Below are 18,292 nucleotides of genomic sequence, written 5' to 3' on the forward strand. Positions count from 1 at the left end.
TCATAAGATCTTCGAAACAAGTCGATGTGGAGGACTGCTTCCACCGCATCAGACTTTCCCCCGATCTTAGGGACCTCGTTAGAATCAGAAACGCGGCAATCCGGGCCTACGATCGATATCCCACGGATTCAAACCGGACTCGGATGCGTCGCTTACAGCGGGAGGTCAAATCCCGCTTAAGCGACGCCCGAAACGAAAACTGGGATAGTTATTTAGAAGAACTCGCGCCCACTCACCAAGCATACTGGCAACTAGCTAGGACCCTCAAGTCCGAAACTATAGCCACTATGCCGCCTCTCGTACGCCCCTCAGGCCAATCACCGGCTTACGATGACGATGACAAGGCAGAGTTGCTGGCCGATGCACTGCAAGAGCAGTGCACCACCAGCACTCAACACGCGGACCCCGAACACACCGAGTTCGTCGACAGGGAGGTCGAGCGCAGAGCTTCCCTGCCGCCCTCGGACGCGTTACCCCCCATTACCACTTCCGAGGTCAAGGAGGCGATCGATAGCCTACAACCACGGAAAGCTCCCGGCTCCGACGGCATCCGCAACCGCGCGCTTAAACTGTTACCAGCCCAACTGATAACGATGTTGGCCACCATATTAAATGCTGCTATGACGAACTGCATCTTTCCCGCGGCGTGGAAAGAAGCGGACGTTATCGGCATACACAAGCCGGGCAAACCGAAGAACGAAACCGCGAGTTACCGCCCCATCAGTCTCCTCCCGGCGATAGGCAAACTTTACGAACGGCTCCTTCGTAAACGCCTCTGGGACTTCGTATCCGCGAATAAAATTCTTATAGACGAGCAGTTTGGATTCCGCGCCAGACACTCGTGCGTCCATCAAGTGCACCGCCTCACGGAGCACATCTTACTAGGGCTGAACAGGCGGAAACCCATTCCGACAGGAGCCCTCTTCTTCGATATAGCGAAGGCGTTCGATAAAGTCTGGCACAACGGTTTGATATACAAACTGTATAACATGGGAGTGCCAGACAGGCTCGTGCTCATCATACGAGACTACTTGTCGAACCGTTCGTTCCGATATCGAGTCGAGGGAACGCGTTCCCGGCCCCGTCACGTCACAGCCGGAGTCCCGCAAGGCTCCGCCCTCTCCCCGTTACTATTCAGTTTGTATATCAACGATATACCCCGGTCTCCGGAGACCCATCTGGCGCTCTTCGCCGATGACACCGCCATCTACTACTCGTGTAGGAAGAAGGCGTTGCTTCATCGACGACTTCAGACCGCAGCTACCACCATGGGACAGTGGTTCCGGAAGTGGCGCATCGACATTAACCCCACGAAAAGCACAGCGGTGCTCTTCAAAAGGGGTCGCCCTCCGAACACCACGCTGAGCATCCCTCTCCCGACTAGGCGCGTCAATAACCCCGCCCCCGCCGTTCGCCCAATCACGATGTACGACCAGCCCATACCGTGGGCCCCGAAGGTCAAATATTTAGGCGTCACCCTCGACAGTAGGATGACATTCCGCCCCCACATCAAGACGGTACGCGATCGTGCCGCCTTCATCCTAGGACGTCTCTACCCGATGATATGTAGGCGAAGTAAAATGTCCCTTAGAAATAAGGTGACACTCTACAAAACTTGCATACGCCCCGTCATGACCTATGCAAGTGTAGTGTTCGCTCACGCGGCCCGCATACACTTAAAATCCTTTCAAATTATTCAATCCCGTTTTTGCAGGATAGCCGTCGGAGCCCCGTGGTTCGTCAGGAACGTCGACCTCCATGACGACCTGGACTTAGAGTCCATCAGTAAGTATCTACAGTCGGCGTCCATGCGCCACTTCGATAAAGCGGCACGACACGAGAACCCTCTCATCGTGGCCGCCGGTAACTACATTCCCGATCCTGCGGACAGAATGGAAAGCAGTCGACGTCGCCCTAAACACGTCATCTCGGATCCTCCTGATCCACTAACGGTGCTTTTAGGTACTTCAAGCACCGGTCACCGTTCTCGTCGAACCCGTCGCTTGCGACGAAGGGCTCGACGAGTAAATTAACTCTCAGACACAGCCCACTGAGTTTCTCGCCGGATCTTCTCAGTGGGTCGCGTTTCCGATCCGGTGGTAGATTCTGCGAAGCACGACTCTTGCTAGGGTTCGTGTTAGCAACATCGTCAGGTTTGAGCCCCGTGAGCTCACCTACTAAAGTTAAGGCTACGCTGAAATAGCCGCTAGGGCTATCAGCTTAGGTAGGAAAAAAAAAAAAATATTTGAAGATACAAAGAAATGCATAACTTCTTCACAACCATTAATTGCATTTGACGAGAAACGTCCCCTTTATTTAGCATGTGACGCTTCCGACAAGGGATTGGGTGCAGTATTATTCCACAAGGACTCGAACATAGAACAACCAATTGCTTTTGCTTCAAGGAAACTACGACCAGCGGAAATGAAATATTCCGTTATTGATCGTGAAGCTTTAGCAATAGTATTTGGTATAAAAAAATTTGATCAGTACTTGAGAGGAACGAAATTTAATCTAGTTACGGACCATAAGCCTCTTATACATATTATGGGTGCACACCGCAACCTTCCTAAACTAGCCAATAACCGATTGGTAAGATGGGCCCTAGTAGTGGGAAGTTATCAATATGACATTTACTACAGGAAAGGTGAAAATAACACATTAGCTGATTGCCTTTCCAGATTACCAAACCCTGAAACTGAACCCTCCGAGACAGAAGGGCTTGTACATAAAATAGATCTACGTCTTTTGAGCACTCGAATGACTGACCTTAATCTATCAGAACAGTTACTTATGAAAACAACTTCAAAGGATCATATACTCACAAAAGTTTGTCAAAATTTAAAAACCGGCTGGAGAGAATCAGATTACAATCCAGAAATGAAACCATTCTACAGAAACCGGACTGAATTATCTGTTGAGAATAAGATACTTGTGAGGCAAGGACGCATCGTTATACCTACAGCACTCCGAAAAGCCATTCTTACATACCTTCATCGAGGACATCCTGGCATTTCTGCTATGAAAGCACTTTCACGTTACTATGTTTGGTGGCCTAACCTTGACGAAGACATAGAATTATTTGTCAAGAAATGTACCAGATGCCAACAGAACCGCCCTTGTAATCCTGAACTTCCTGTATTTTCCTGGTCCATACCAGAAGAAGTATGGGAGAGAATCCATATCGACTTTGCTGGACCGTTCGAAGGATCGTATTGGTTGGTATTGTGCGACGCTCTCTCCAAATGGGTGGAAATACGACCGATGAAACACATCAACACCAGATCACTTTGTCTTACATTAGATAACATATTTTGTACATTTGGCTTACCAAAAATGATTATATCCGATAATGGACCTCAATTTACATCTTATGAATTTAAAGAATATTGCACAAAACAATCTATTTTACATGTCACATCATCTCCATATCATCCTCGGACAAATGGGCTGGCACAACGTTTAGTCAGAACATTCAAAAATAGAATGGCATCGGTAGACAACACAAATCTCGAGCGCCGACTATTAGAATTTTTGTTTACATACAGAAACACTCCGCACTCGTCCACTGGTAAATCTCCAGCTGAGATGATGTTTGGACGACAATTGAACTGCATACTTTCCAACATTCGGCCAGACAAAAGAAGATTAATGCAGTATTTACAAGTAAAAGAAAACATTCGTACCACATCACCGAGTTACCGACCAAGTGACCAAGTATATATTAAAACACGCAATGATAAAATATGGGAACCAGCGGTAATTACATCCCGAAAACATAAATATTCATATATTGTTTCAACACCAGGAGGACTAGAAAAACGAAGACACGCTGATCACATCAGGCCACGCGAGTCCTCCACCTCAGAAACCCCGAGGAATGAAAGGGCGCATTCTTCTATGCTGCCGGCGACTGCTTCTCCAGACATTGGAATGGAAACAACAATTAACGAAAGGCTAACTAAAAACAAGAATTCAGCAGCAGTACCATTACCTACACCGCAGTCACCTACAAATGTACAAATTTCTCCAAATTCACCTTCACAGCATTCGAAGTTATACTCCTCACCTGCTCCGGTCTCCACTCCTGTGCCATTTGCTGCGCGTCGAAGTAATCGACGTATACAGGCACCCCGCCGTCTGATCAACGAGATGTAGATGGGGAGGAATGTTGTAACCTTCTTTTCCATATTCCATTATTTGAAATATACTTCGAACACATTGTCATTTTTACCATCTATCATTATTATATTTTTATGCTATGTCTTGAAAACATTGTTTTATTATATCGACTTTTATACCTTTTCGATACTTGGAATTTTATATCGATCGATATATATTGAAGTATTAAATAAAGCTCAAAAATAACTATAATTTAAAAAATTTATATCGATATATCGATGTATCGATATTTTTTCAACAAGCCTAGTTCGCATTGGCTATTTGCGAGAAATCGCGCCAACTGCTGAAATTTTTTAGATTTAACTTTTTGTGATAGTTATAATTTAGATAAGATTTTATTTGTGTAATTGTTAAAGTTTTCTATTAAAGTTTGAAATAAACCATAATATTCTAACGCTATTCATAGCAGTGATCGTGAGAAATATTGGACTCTACAACTCTCATCTCAATCAAAATAAATTCAACAATACGCAACGACTTTTTGATTTTGGTTAACTTTAAGTGTTAAAACAACTGAAACAAAATATAACAATTTTTAAAGCTAAGTTCAATATGGAGGAAGGTGATTTCGATCAACGTTTGAGAGACTTACAAAGGGAGTACCTCGAATTTCTTGACGATGGTGTGAGTTAATTATTTTTTGATATTAGGTATTGAAGTAAATGAAAGCTTTAAATTTTTTTCTGGTTACAATAAGTTTTAATATCTGAAATAAAATAATGAAGTATTTCAACCTCCTGTCCCATTAAAAATGGAGGCACTCATCTTTATAGATATGATTTTAAATAATCATAAGTGAAGTGCTTTGAAATTATAGAAGAAACTGATTTATTCTATTTTTTTCCGTTTCTTGTTTTATATTTTTTGTGGATTTCAATATTGCTAAGTTATCATAATCAATTTACGACACGTTGACAGCTTCTCTGTAATTTGTTAATATATAAATTAATTTTAAATGTCCAGGAAGATCAAGAAATTTATATGGAAAAAGTGAAACAGATGATAGAAGATAAATCAAAGCGCCTCTTAGTCAGCATCAATGACTTAAGGCGTAAAAGTCCTGAACGTGCCAAGAATTTACTAGAGAATGCCTTTGAAGAACAGATAGCATTCCAAAAGGCTTTAAAAGAATATGTGTCTTCGATAGACCCTACATATGCTAAAATTCAAGAGGAGTTTTTTGTGGCATTCTCAGGAAGTTTTGGTAACAAACATGTTACACCCCGAAGTTTGACATCTAGGTGGGTTATTACTTATAAACATGCTTATTAAAGTTCTACTGCTGAATTATGTCATTTTAATTTTAAGATGTGCTATAATTAACGAGCTTGTAAGGTTAAAACTAAGTTTGTTTTATGATATGTGATGGGTTCACCTAAAATTTATTTTTGTTTGTTTTCTGTGTGCAAAATTAATCTGTTTGAATATATATAAAAGTACTAGATTCAATGAAAAAAATATTTCATAATTATATAGTTTTAAGATTCAGTGCATACTATACATGTGGAGATGGAACAAGAAATTTACTGCTGAATACTACTGAAAATTTACAATCTTCCATAAATATTTGAGCTGTAAGCGTTTTTTTTATGATCATATACAAAAACAGAGGTCTAAAGTAGCTGAATAAGCTCAAACGTACAAAATGAGTCTAGATTTATTTACAAAAAATTGCATAAAAGAAAGATTCAGGATAAGTTACAATGTATTGTGCTTTAGATATTAGTCAGATTAGAATTGATTGAGAATATTATTTGTTTTTCTCACACTTATCTAATTGTTGTAATATTTCCAGGTACCTCGGAAATCTAATCTGTGTGGAAGGCATAGTGACTAGAGTATCATTGGTTCGTCCTAAGGTGGTCAGAAGTGTACATTATTGTCCAGTTACCAAAAAAGTGATGGAAAGGAAATATACCGATCTAACTTCATTTGAAGCATTTCCCACCTCTGCTGTATACCCTACTAAGGTCCATAGTTTAGTCATTAATTAAAATTAGAATAGAATAACAAGAAATTGTTAGTGAAATATAAAGATCTCATTAGACTACCTTCTAAAAAAACCTTCTACTCTGTGCTGAAGTAGTAGACTACTTCAGCACAATGTGGTATTTTCTCTGTATTTTGCCAGTTGTCGTAGACAGCTACTACACATTTGTTATTTATTTTGCTACTTCGACTACTTATTTTCACGACACATTATGATCAGAATCTGTGAACTAAACTTATTTTAAATGTTTTCAAAATAGGTAAAGATAAGCATAATTTTAACTGATTCTTTTGCTATATTGGATGACATAATAAGTTACTAATTTTAAAGTTATCTTACGATTTATAGATACATTAGCACTTCTATAATTGTAGTCAAAAAAATTTAACTTTTTATATCTTAAATGGGTGGACAAACTCACAGCCCACCTGGATTTAACCTGGAGCCCATAGACATCAACAAAATATCATCACCTACCTTGAGCCATGAGCTCTAAATCTCAGTTTAATAGTAGAATAGCTGTGTGGTCCGGTCCACCTTTCAAACTGTGTCATAGTAAAAATAGACAGGTTGGTGATATTTTGCCATTTGTGTCTGAAGTTTATGAGTAACATTTATAGTGTAACTCGTATGTTCATAGGATGATGAAGGCAATCCTCTAGAAACTGAATATGGACTTTCGCGGTACAAAGATCATCAGACCCTTACCGTTCAAGAGATGCCCGAACGGGCACCAGCTGGGCAACTGCCAAGAAGTGTAGATATTATATGTGATGATGATCTAGTAGACAAATGTAAACCAGGAGACCGGGTGCAGATTGTAGGGAACTATAGATGCCTGCCCAATAAGCAGGGAAGCTTTACTGCTGGAACATTCAGGTATGAAGAGAAGTTACCTTTTGATATACATTTTTTTTATTGCCTTTGTAGGCAGACGAGCATACGGCCCACCTGATGGTGAGTGGTTACCGTCGCCCATGGACTTCAGCAATGCCAGGGGCAGAGCCAAGCCGCTACCTTCCGCTATGAAATATACATTTGAAAAGGATCATTATAAGAATTTAATTAGGTTTTGTTTCTTTTGAATTGTCATCAATATGTGTCTGGTGCTGTACATTTTAAAGGACCACTCCAGTATATAGTGCTCAAAGTCCTTTACACACAAAGGTACCGACAGTGTGGGTATTCAAGAAAGTATTTGTTCTTCTTTTAATAAAAAGGATTGCTATTGACACTGAACCATCTTGGGTAACCAGCATGTTTTCTTAAATTTATAATTCACTAAACAAAATAATAAAACAATAGTACCTTCATTTAAAACCATTATTATATACTTATTCCTGAATATTACATACTGAATTCATATTTTACATTTGTCTATTTACCCCAGTCCATAGAGGATTCAATTTAAAGTAATGTTATATTTTTTCAGAACAATCCTTATAGCTAACAATATAACACAAATCAACAAGAATATGAACATGTCAATAAACAGGGAAGATGTTAAGATCTGTAAAAGACTCGCAAAGAGAAAGAATGTTGATATGTTTGAACTTATGAGCAAATCTTTAGCTCCGTCAATCCATGGTCATGATTATATCAAGAAAGCTATTTTGTGCTTATTGCTTGGAGGCATGGAGAAGGTACTGCCAAATGGTACAAGATTGCGAGGGTGAGTATGTATTGGTGGGTTTGAATACAAAAGGATGAATTTGTTTGCTTGTGACCTATATGTTTGCATGTTTTTAAATCAGAATGAGTTGCAATTGTGATCAGCCATTGGCAGTTCAGAGAAGGTTTTAGTCATAGGACTATTAAAGTATGGTAGTTCTGTATTAATTACTTCATAAATGAGTATTAGTAGTTAGCATTTTTGTAAAGGAGAAACCTCGATTTCACTAGTTAATTCTTACTTACGGGAGAATGTTGCAAAGTATAACGAGGACTTTGTTATACTTCGAAGTGTTACTGCCATTTTGTTACTTTATCACTACTTTGTCTATTTGTTTGGACAATTAATAAAATAACAAATTCAATAGATGAAAATGCAATCCCTATTGTTCCTTCCTCTTAAAATAATCTTAAATCATCGTAATAAAAAAATCTTAAATAATCACATAAAACTGATTAATCACCTTAAAGAGTACGAGAAGAAAGCTTGGAAAAGTAGGATCATGGGTGACATTATGAATTAAATAGTAAAATGCAGTTTCCTTAAAGATCGGATTCTACATGTACTTTGGGAAGAGATCCCCAAATTACAAAATGAAACCGTACCTTGTCTTATTTTGTATTTTGCAAGCTTGTTGGATACGCCATTGTTTTTGATTGCGTTCTGCGTGGTACATTCCACTTGGAGGTCGGTTTCGTGTGCCTTCTTATATTTAATTTGTAGTTATACCGACAAAAAGAAGATCTTGTTGTTTGGATCTTGTATATATGCGAGCTTATCTTGAGAATGTCGCAAGCCAGATTTACGCATCTGTCAAATATCTTGTGTTGTATGATGGCTACCGCCACAAATTAAAAGCTGTCATTTAGTACTAAAACATTACGGTTGTTTTTCGTTTACAGAGACATCAACGTTCTGCTAATCGGCGACCCATCAGTGGCGAAGTCCCAGCTGCTCCGCTACGTGGTGCAGACCGCGCCGCGCGCCATCACCACCACCGGCCGCGGCTCGTCCGGCGTCGGGCTCACGGCTGCCGTCACCACGGACCCGGAGACAGGCGACCGGAGGTGGGCACAGACACATAACGATACTATATTTTTAAGTCGTCGTGGCCTAAAGGATAAGACGTCCGGTGCATTCGTGTTGAGCGATGCACCGGTGTTCGAATCCCGCAGGCGGGTACCAATTTTTCTAATGAAATACGTATTCAACAAATTTAATGTTTCAGTAATGCGTTTCGATTTGAAGGGTGTGGCAGCCGTTGTAACTATATTAAGACCTTAGAATTTATATCTCAAGATGGGTGACACATTTACGAAGCATGTTCTCATGTGTTCGGTTGTTGGAACGTTAAGACCTCCCTCCTCGCATCGTTTTCTTTATTACTGAGGGTCGTGACTTCCCCGCTGCATCCGCTTCTCCCGTACGATTTCCCTCCATGTGCTGGGATCCTTAGCTTCATGAAGGGTATTGTGGAAGTTGATGTTTAGAGAAGATTGTATTTGGTCCGACCATCTCGTCGGACTGCGTCCTCTGGGACGTTTACCATCTACCTTTCCAGTCACCATCAACTATTTTGGATTGTGACCCTCTTAAAGGTAAGATCAATAAGTAATAGATATAAACCATTCCAGTTGTATCAGATGTGTCGTACAAAATAAATAAATCATCTATCATGTATTTAAATTATCGGTGTATTTATCAAAGATTTTTTTTAAAGGATTTTATGACCTGGTAACTAAGACCTTTAAGTCATGTCTTATTTTAATTTATATTCTTATTTTTATGAAAAATGATAATATGAAATGAAATGGAGATGATTAATTTGAGACGATAGTCAACTGGGATGAAATTAAATGAAATGAGATGAGATGATATGGGATGAAATATAATTTCAGTAAAATGGTGGTCATTTACTGAGATTTTTTCAGTGCGCTTTTTGGAGGATCCCGAGAAATTACGTCCAGCGGCTTTGTTTCATTTTCCCACATTTGTGCACTTTCACAGATACTAAACACTTAATAAACCACCGTTATTACACATTTAAACCTGAAGAAACACTAAATAGACAAAAATAAAACAAATCATACAACTTCACTCCTCGCGTTCCCGCCAAAAAGTCAAAGAGCCGGTCCCTGACACCAGATCGCTTTGTGGTCAGAATAGAGTTATCAGCGACGGAATCTCATGCTATGTTGCAGGCTGGAAGCGGGCGCGATGGTGCTGGCGGACCGCGGCGTGGTGTGCATCGACGAGTTCGACAAGATGTCGGACATCGACCGCACCGCCATCCACGAGGTCATGGAGCAGGGCCGCGTCACCATCGCCAAGGCCGGCGTGCACGCCTCGCTCAACGCGCGCTGCTCCGTGCTGGCCGCCGCCAACCCCGTGCTCGGCAGGGTATGCTGACCCCACAGACATACGGCCTCCCACTCTATGACAACGTATCGGTGGTAGCATTTATCATTAGTAGAACTAGCACGATCATAGGATTATAGGATGGTGTAAAATAAATACGAGAGAGAGAGAGAGAGATAGATAAAGAGAGATAGAGAGAGAGAGAGCATTCTTGTACACCAACAAAAAAACAATGCAAACATTAAATACAAAAAAAATAGTACAATTTTCGGTCGTATCGATAAGAAAGATCTCTTCCAGACAACTATCAGGTGGAAAAGAATCATTTGGAAACGAATTTCACGCGGTGTACCAATCTATTGATATATAACGCATATACACATAAACACACATACATACATATACATACACAAATTCCTTACATATATACATTTACGAGCTTATGTAACCCTAAAATAACAATATTTTATCGTATCGATAATTCTTCAAATTTATTTTCCAGTATGATCAGTACAAAACGCCCATGGAGAACATCGGCCTGCAAGACTCGTTGTTGTCGCGTTTCGACTTGCTATTTGTGATGCTGGACATCGCCGACGCCGACCAAGATAATATGATCTCTGAACACGTTCTTAGGATGCACAGATATAGGTCAGTATGCGTCTCCATACATACCGTTCTCTCGTGAGCAGCCGACGGTCGATACTGTTGCCCAATCATTAAAATTTGACCATAATATGAGACCTCATGATTTAGATTCATTTTGTGTATAATGCTGCATGCCCCTTGCTGTAACTTATTCAAGGAAAAATTACATGTTTTTTTATGAACTAGTGTTCCCCGCAGTAATCGAAATTCAACGATAATTATTAATTGAAATTATAAGTTTAAACATTATTATGGTTCTATTGTCAAAGACTTTAATTCTATAACCACAGATTTGGTCAAGGCTCCACTAAAGACAAATATTAATAAATATAAATAATATTAATCTATTCTCAATTTGACCACAGTCTTTAAACAATAACAAAAGTTTGACAATAAACAAGGAGTATATATATGTTGTGTATGTCGAATACATGGTAGTGTTATTTAAAATAATATTCACATTCTGCACTCCTCTATATTCTCTGTAAGTGTGCGAAATTTCATACTTCTCCATCCGCTCAATTGCTCTTTGAGAAATGATTAATTGTTTTATCTTTGCCTATTTATATGCTTAGCTTAAATGGCATTAAAACATACTTATTGATTGTTCCGAGAAGAAGTGTTGAAACAAACTCATCGTGCTCATTTTATGTTCTTTGTTCTCTTAAAAATACTTTAATCAATCAATTGTTATTATAAATACAAACAAATAATAAATTTAATGTATCTAATAACATGAAAAGCTTTAGAGCGACCATCTCATTTCCACATTATGCTACCCCTTTTTTGGTAAACCGGTGAATCCATTTAAATATTTCACGACCAGCCTTATTTTTAACTCTAACGGAGTTTATACGCATCGCAAACTGGATGCCGCTACCCATCTTGATACCCGTCTTAATTATTTCATTAAATTACAATTTTTACAAGTCTGTATTTATTACATGAGGTTATTAGTTTATATAAAAATTTTCGTGAATGTGTGTAAACTAAGAATAAGAAGAAGAAAAAATTGGTACCCCGCCTGCGGGATTCGAACACTGGATAGTCGTATCGCTCGATATGAACCGCGAGTCTTATCCTTCAGACCACGATGACTTTGTCTCTCTATAGATGGTTTTAAAATTTTCTTTTCTAAAGCAGAAGGTATTTTCTCCAAGGTTATAGTTTGTGTGCGATTGAATATTAATCTCAGAAGCACAAAGAAGCCTCATACATTTGTTTTAATACTCATTTTTTTATTATTGTTGCATAGAAATCCAAAGGAACAAGACGGAGAAGTATTACCGATGGGATCACTAGTCGAAATGCTTTCCACCGAGAACCCTGACAATGATGAAGTTGATGTATGTATTTGCAAGGTGTATAATTATTTTCAACCACGGCATTTGTTCCAATTAATTTTGAATGAAAGTGTCTGATAAAACCTGCATTATTGTATTGTTGGTTCTTACAGTGCAGGGGATCCAAGTTTAGGGCCAGATGATGCTGCATAATTACTCATGAATTATCTATCTATATGTATTATCAACCACAACACTTTCCAGTAGTTAGTTTTAATAGAAAAAAACTACTATATAGTTGCCTTGGTAAACGTTAACCCAAGCGGTTTTTCTTCCCTATACGAATTGGACAAAAATAAAACTACATAAATATATACATATATATTGTAAAACCCTGAAATAATCCATGTTCCATATTTGTCTTCCAAGGATACAGCCGAATCCATTTACGAGAAATACGATCCTCTGCTCCACGGCAACACTCGCAGCAAGAAAGATCAGATCTTTAGCACCAAGTTCATGCGGAAGTACATAGACCTGGCTCGACTCATGAAGCCGAAACTGAGTCAGGAGGCGTGTGACGTCATCGCCGATGAGTACGCCCGGCTGAGGAACCAGGACATGATGGATAGCGACATGGCAAGAGTGAGTTATTACATCCATTTTTATTTTGTTTTTATTGCATAAATAATTGCTTTGCCGGAACCTATACATACTTGAATCTCAATGTCGCTACCCACCTTGAGAAATGAGGATTAAAATCTTAAATATATAGTAAAAAGGTTGTGTCACGGTTAAACCTCAAACAGATTACTACTTTGCGACAAGTATAGAGAGAGTGGTGGTACTCACCTGTGGTGGGCCTGACGAAGCCGGAACCACCAGCTATGCAATTATGCAAATAAAAAAATTGCGAGTTTCATTTTTATTTCACGATCTTCATCATGAAATGTCATCTGAATCTGTATTAAGTACGTATTTTATAAGAAAAATGTGCACCTGCCTGTGGGGTTTGAACACCGGCACGATTGCATCGCTCGGAGCGAGTACACCGGCGTCTTATTCACAGGCCAGGAACATTTTAATTTATTAGCCTGTGTTATGTACGTATTGGATGCAAACTTATATATAAAATTCTCGTGTCACAATGTTAGTTACCATACTACTGACCGATTTCTATGAAATTTTATATGCATGTTCAGTAGGTCTGAGAATCGGCTACTGTCTATTTTTCATACCCCTAAGTGATAAGGGTTGTCCAACCCTAAAATTTTTTTTTTAATTTTTTTTTGTTATAATGTGGCATTATGTATGTGGTTGAATGAGGTTTTGTTATTTTTATATTCCCCATCGTTCACAGCGTTACACGCTTCTTTCACTCATTTACCACATTCTTACACACTTACAATAAGTTATATTTTTTTTCTACACTAGAAATTTTCTAGAAATCTTATATATGGGAAAACAACGTTTGCCGGGTCACCTAGTGGACGTATAAAATACTCCCTTTTATTCTGTGACATCTCGCAGAACTTCTAATAGAACGTATAACTTTGTTAAAAGACAAGCAGAGCATTGTTACTTCCCTTTGTGGGCCTTTAAGTATCCCTCGTGATGTGATATTCCTCTTGACTATTTGCAGACGCAACCGGTGACCGCCCGCACGCTGGAGACGCTCATCCGGCTGTCGACTGCGCACGCCAAGTGCCGCCTCAGCTTCCAAGTCACGCACGACGACGCGTTGGCTGCCATACAGCTAGTGCAGTTTGCTTACTTTAAGAAGGTATGTTCGATACTCACATTGTAATAACACCGAGTTAAACAAACCACTTGCGTAGCTGGAACTGTAGTCATACTTTACAATAATCACCAAGCAATGGTTAGTGCTCCTGGTAGCAGAACCGAGGGCCCTGGGTTCGGTTCCCAGAATTCATCACACATGCATCGGGCAAACATTTGTATTGTTTGTTTTTTTGTGTCTGGGTGTTTAATATATATAATTTTATATTGAAACTCGTATTGAATCCTGTTTGGGACCAAATAACGTGTAATTTGTCTCAGAATAAAAAATACTTTATAAAATGAAATGTGTATTACATACAAAACACTTAACCTTTTTCATTTTAATAATTATTGTAATTCTTACGCATCTACTATTTAAATCGAATTCTTTAGTATACTTTTATATGACAATTGTATTAGATATTTGTTTTATTTGAGTGCATTTGATTAGCTGAATGAATATGCAGGGTCGTGAGAATCGATTTTGATTCTTCTCGATTTTATTAAATCTCATTTCGTTTGTCACAAGAGGTCAAAGGTTGTTGACCCTGTACATCAGCTGATTTTGTTTAATACAGGTTATTCAGCAGTTTAGTTTGCTGTTGTCAACTCGTGATAAATAATTGTTACTCAACCATATTGGGGATAAAATAGACTGAATATCTGGTCATCGTTCTCGTCGAACCCGTCACTTGCGACGAAGGGCTCAGCGAGTAAATTAACCCTCAGACACAGCCCACTGAGTTTCTCGCCGGATCTTCTCAGTGGGTCGCGTTTCCGATCCGGTGGTAGATTCTGCGAAGCATGGCTCTTGCTAGGGTTCGTGTTAGCAACGTCGTCAGGTTTGAGCCCCGTGAGCTCACCTACTAGTTAAGGCTCCGCTGATATAGCCTCGCAAGGCTCTCAGCTTAGGTAGGAAAAAAAACTGAATATGTAACTGTTTCGATTTGTATTAATTTTGCGTAGGTGTTAACAAAGGAGAAAGGTCGCAAGCGCCGGGCATCCACTGAGAACGAGGACGCAGCCTCTGACACCGAGCCTGCCCAACCGCGACCCAAGCGCACTAGGAAAACTGTGAGTCAATCACTACAGAATATTGCCTAAATCCAAAATGTTGTATAGATCTAAAATGACAATCCGCCTTTCAGGCTATACTTACTAAAGAATATAACGTGAAGCGTGTGTAGGTTTTTGGGTAAGGTTGGGTGGGGCCACTATGCCATACTATGATAAATCCAACTGTAGGTGCCATTATCTATATATATATATATAAATGAATTGCTGTTCGTTAGTCTCGCTAAAACTCGAGAACGGCTGGGCCAATTTGGCTAATTTTGGTTTTGAATTATTTGTGGAAGTCCAGAGAAGGTTTAAAAGGTAGAAAAATATGAAAATGCTCGGCATTAAATAAATATAATAATTTTGTTTTCCCTTTGATGTGTCCCCCGTCGGACGGATTCCTTTTGTTTGTTTTAAGTTTATTTTATGCAAAAGTTTAGGTTTTTTTATTTATCGATTGAGGCACTACGAAGTCTGCCGGGTCAGCTAGTTTAACATAAATATGTACTTGTGTACCTTGCACATGTTCATCAAGAACTTTCGTGATAAAAAATAACAGTGTTATAAAAAAAACGAGCGTGCTTTAGACCACAAAACTATAGTACACGTACATTTATTAATTTTCTACAAATATTCAAATTTATTATAGGTATTTTTCGTGTATCTCAGGAATGTGGACAAGATAGGACTATTATAACAAATTACATTATTATTTTAGCAACGTTTCGGTCTTTTATTAGACCTTCATCAGGCATCTGAAAATTACACATAATTGATAACCTACAATACAAAAAACAACAATTGTCCAAACTACCATATTTACACAAACAAAGCCAACACGACACATAAAATTGCTAATTGCCGGAATCAAAAAATAGTAATTAAATAATTTAGTGGCTTTGTAGATTTGTATTAGTCTCTGATGTCTGAGACAATTGTGCAGTGTATGATAGGGATTATTTAAATTCATATTATGGTAAATATGGTAGTTTGGACAATTGTTGTTTTTTGTATTGTAGGTTATCAATTATGTGTAATTTTCAGATGCCTGATGAAGGTCTAATAAAAGACCGAAACGTTGCTAAAATAATAATGTAATTTGTTATAATAGTCCTATCTTGTCCACATTCCTGAGATACACGAAAAATATTTTATAATAATTATGGACGACAATAATGATAATATTTATTATAGGTTTTCATTGATAAATTAATATTATTGAATGAGAAAAGAATTTGAATAAACTTGAGAGGAAGAGAGAAAGAAAATGTATGCTGGCACCTCTCTGTTGTCCCTACAGTAGGTAATAAACGAAACATAACTCTCTCTCTCTTTCTATCTTCACTAACTTGTATCTTCCTCTCAACTTCTGTTTGCCTCGCCCGATCACAGTTTTCGTAACGCTTTCGTCACGAATTTGCCAGCTTACTCCTCAAGTCAAGTGTATGTAAAGAAGTTTTACTTAAACAAAAAACTTATGTTTTACTGGTTGTATTATGAGCCAGAATTAACGCGTTGTGTGAACGCCGCTGACAGCTTCATACTGAGTCGTATTGCTTAATAAACAAAGTTGAAATTAAATTGTCATATTTTTATAGCAAGAAGGTCAAGATCCATACGAGTTTTCGTCGGATGAAGAAATGGAGCCGGTGCTACGGGCAGCGAGGTCTTCTCAACCAGAACCGGAGCCGCACACATCCAGTTCCAAGAAGACTATTCTACCTGCCAGGTGAGGAGGTGTAGGAGATTGGTCGGCAGGGTAAGGGAGCAATCTCCCTGGTGTGTCATTTTATAGCGGCCATATCTTTTTTTTATTGCTTACATGGGTGGACGAGCTCACAGCCCACCTGATGTTAAGTGGTTACTGGAGCCCATAGACATCTACAACGTAAATACGCCACCCACTATGAGATATAAGTTCTAAAGTCTCGAATATAGTTACAACGGCTGCCCCACCCCTCAAACCGAAACGCATTAATGCTTCACGGCAGAAAGAGGCAGGGTGGTGGTACCTAACCGCACGGACTCACAAGGGGTGCTACTACCAGTAAAAATTGTTCAAACTTAACTCACCACACACGAGCTAGTTTTGGCTTCTCGTTTTTACCATCGCACCGCCCGCCACCGTAGTAGAGTTCATCCAAACTACCTGGAGCCACTGCGGTCATCCACAGTGCGTTTCCAGAGGTCTTTTTTGCCACGTACCATCCGGCTATGGAATGAGCTCCCCTCCACGGTGTTTCCCGAGCGCTATGACATGTCTTTCTTCAAACGAGGCTTGTGGAGAGTATTAAGCGGTAGGCAGCGGCTTGGCTCTGCCCCTGGCATTGCTGAAGTCCATGGGCGACGGTAACCACTCACCATCAGGTCGTATGCTCGTCTGCCTACAAGGGCGATAAAAAAAGGGTGCGTGTACTTATGTACTTTTTATTAAATTTATTTCATTTTTTTTTATTTAAATTTTAATTAATTTAAAAAAAAATCAAACATCCTCAAACACGCATATTGGACATCCCTTTTCTTGACATCGTATAAATTCGGTAATTCTCGGTACGGTTCGGAAAGTTCACCTGCGGCTATATTCAGACTCGCCAAGTTACGTCGGTCGTATTGTAATGAGCGATTCAGTGGGCAAATTTATTTTGTTAATTTTGTGTCACGGTGCGCGCGCATCGTAAAATTTCACTCTCATCAATTTTTCACACTAAAAAAAAAAGATTTTTGACGCTGCAACACTCTCTATTTGTTACAGGCTAGCCCAGTTCAAGTCAGCCCTACACGAGCTGTTCAAGTCGGAGCGCGCTAACTCGCTTCCCCTCAGTCGCATTACGAAACATCTCGACGAGAAATACTCCCACGAGATCTTCGACTCGGCCGAGGTCCAAGCGGCATTGGATTCCATGACCAGTGACAACCAAGTTATGATGGCCGATGACATGGTTTTCTTAATATAGAAGGAAGTACATGCTAAATTACAACACGTCTTACTGTGTTGATGATCATTGATGATCATTTCCAGTGCTTGAATCTGAATCATGTTAAATGATATTGTTAAGACATAAAGATGCCTTGCTCAGTGCCTTGATTATATTTGAATCTACCAATAATCACATGTTCAAACTATGTTTAAGTTCAATTAAATGATTTGATACATATTTTTTGTTGTTATTTAAGCCCATCATTTGAAATTCTTTATTTTGATATATTTACAAATTTTTTTAAAGATGCTGTCACTCATGTACTAACGAGTATGGTAGATGAGATCTATCTAATGCAAATCTTCTAACTCTAGCTCTCGTAGCTTAGAGACCATCCGTT

General features: G+C 39.2%; 1 protein-coding gene across 2 annotated transcripts; it reads left to right on the plus strand.

The window, feature by feature from the left end:
* Positions 1-4,412: 4,412 nt before the first annotated feature.
* Positions 4,413-18,129, plus strand: LOC101738840 (DNA replication licensing factor Mcm3). Of its 2 annotated transcripts, none has more exons than XM_004925205.4 (14): positions 4,413-4,806; positions 5,146-5,423; positions 5,978-6,152; positions 6,813-7,051; positions 7,605-7,844; positions 8,747-8,911; positions 10,046-10,244; positions 10,705-10,853; positions 12,106-12,196; positions 12,563-12,778; positions 13,776-13,916; positions 14,882-14,989; positions 16,573-16,703; positions 17,727-18,129. In XM_004925205.4, the coding sequence occupies exons 1-14, from the start codon at positions 4,735-4,737 to the stop codon at positions 17,926-17,928; spliced, it is 2,406 nt and encodes an 801-aa protein (XP_004925262.1). In that variant the 5' UTR covers positions 4,413-4,734; the 3' UTR covers positions 17,929-18,129. The 2 variants fall into 2 exon arrangements, with proteins under 2 accessions (XP_004925262.1, XP_062524934.1); XM_062668950.1 differs by having other exon boundaries at positions 8,747-8,806; positions 10,082-10,244.
* The last annotated feature ends 163 nt before the right edge of the window (positions 18,130-18,292 follow it).

The sequence above is a fragment of the Bombyx mori genome, chromosome 6 (genome assembly GCF_030269925.1).
Source record: "Bombyx mori chromosome 6, ASM3026992v2".
Classification (NCBI taxonomy): domain Eukaryota; kingdom Metazoa; phylum Arthropoda; class Insecta; order Lepidoptera; family Bombycidae; genus Bombyx; species Bombyx mori.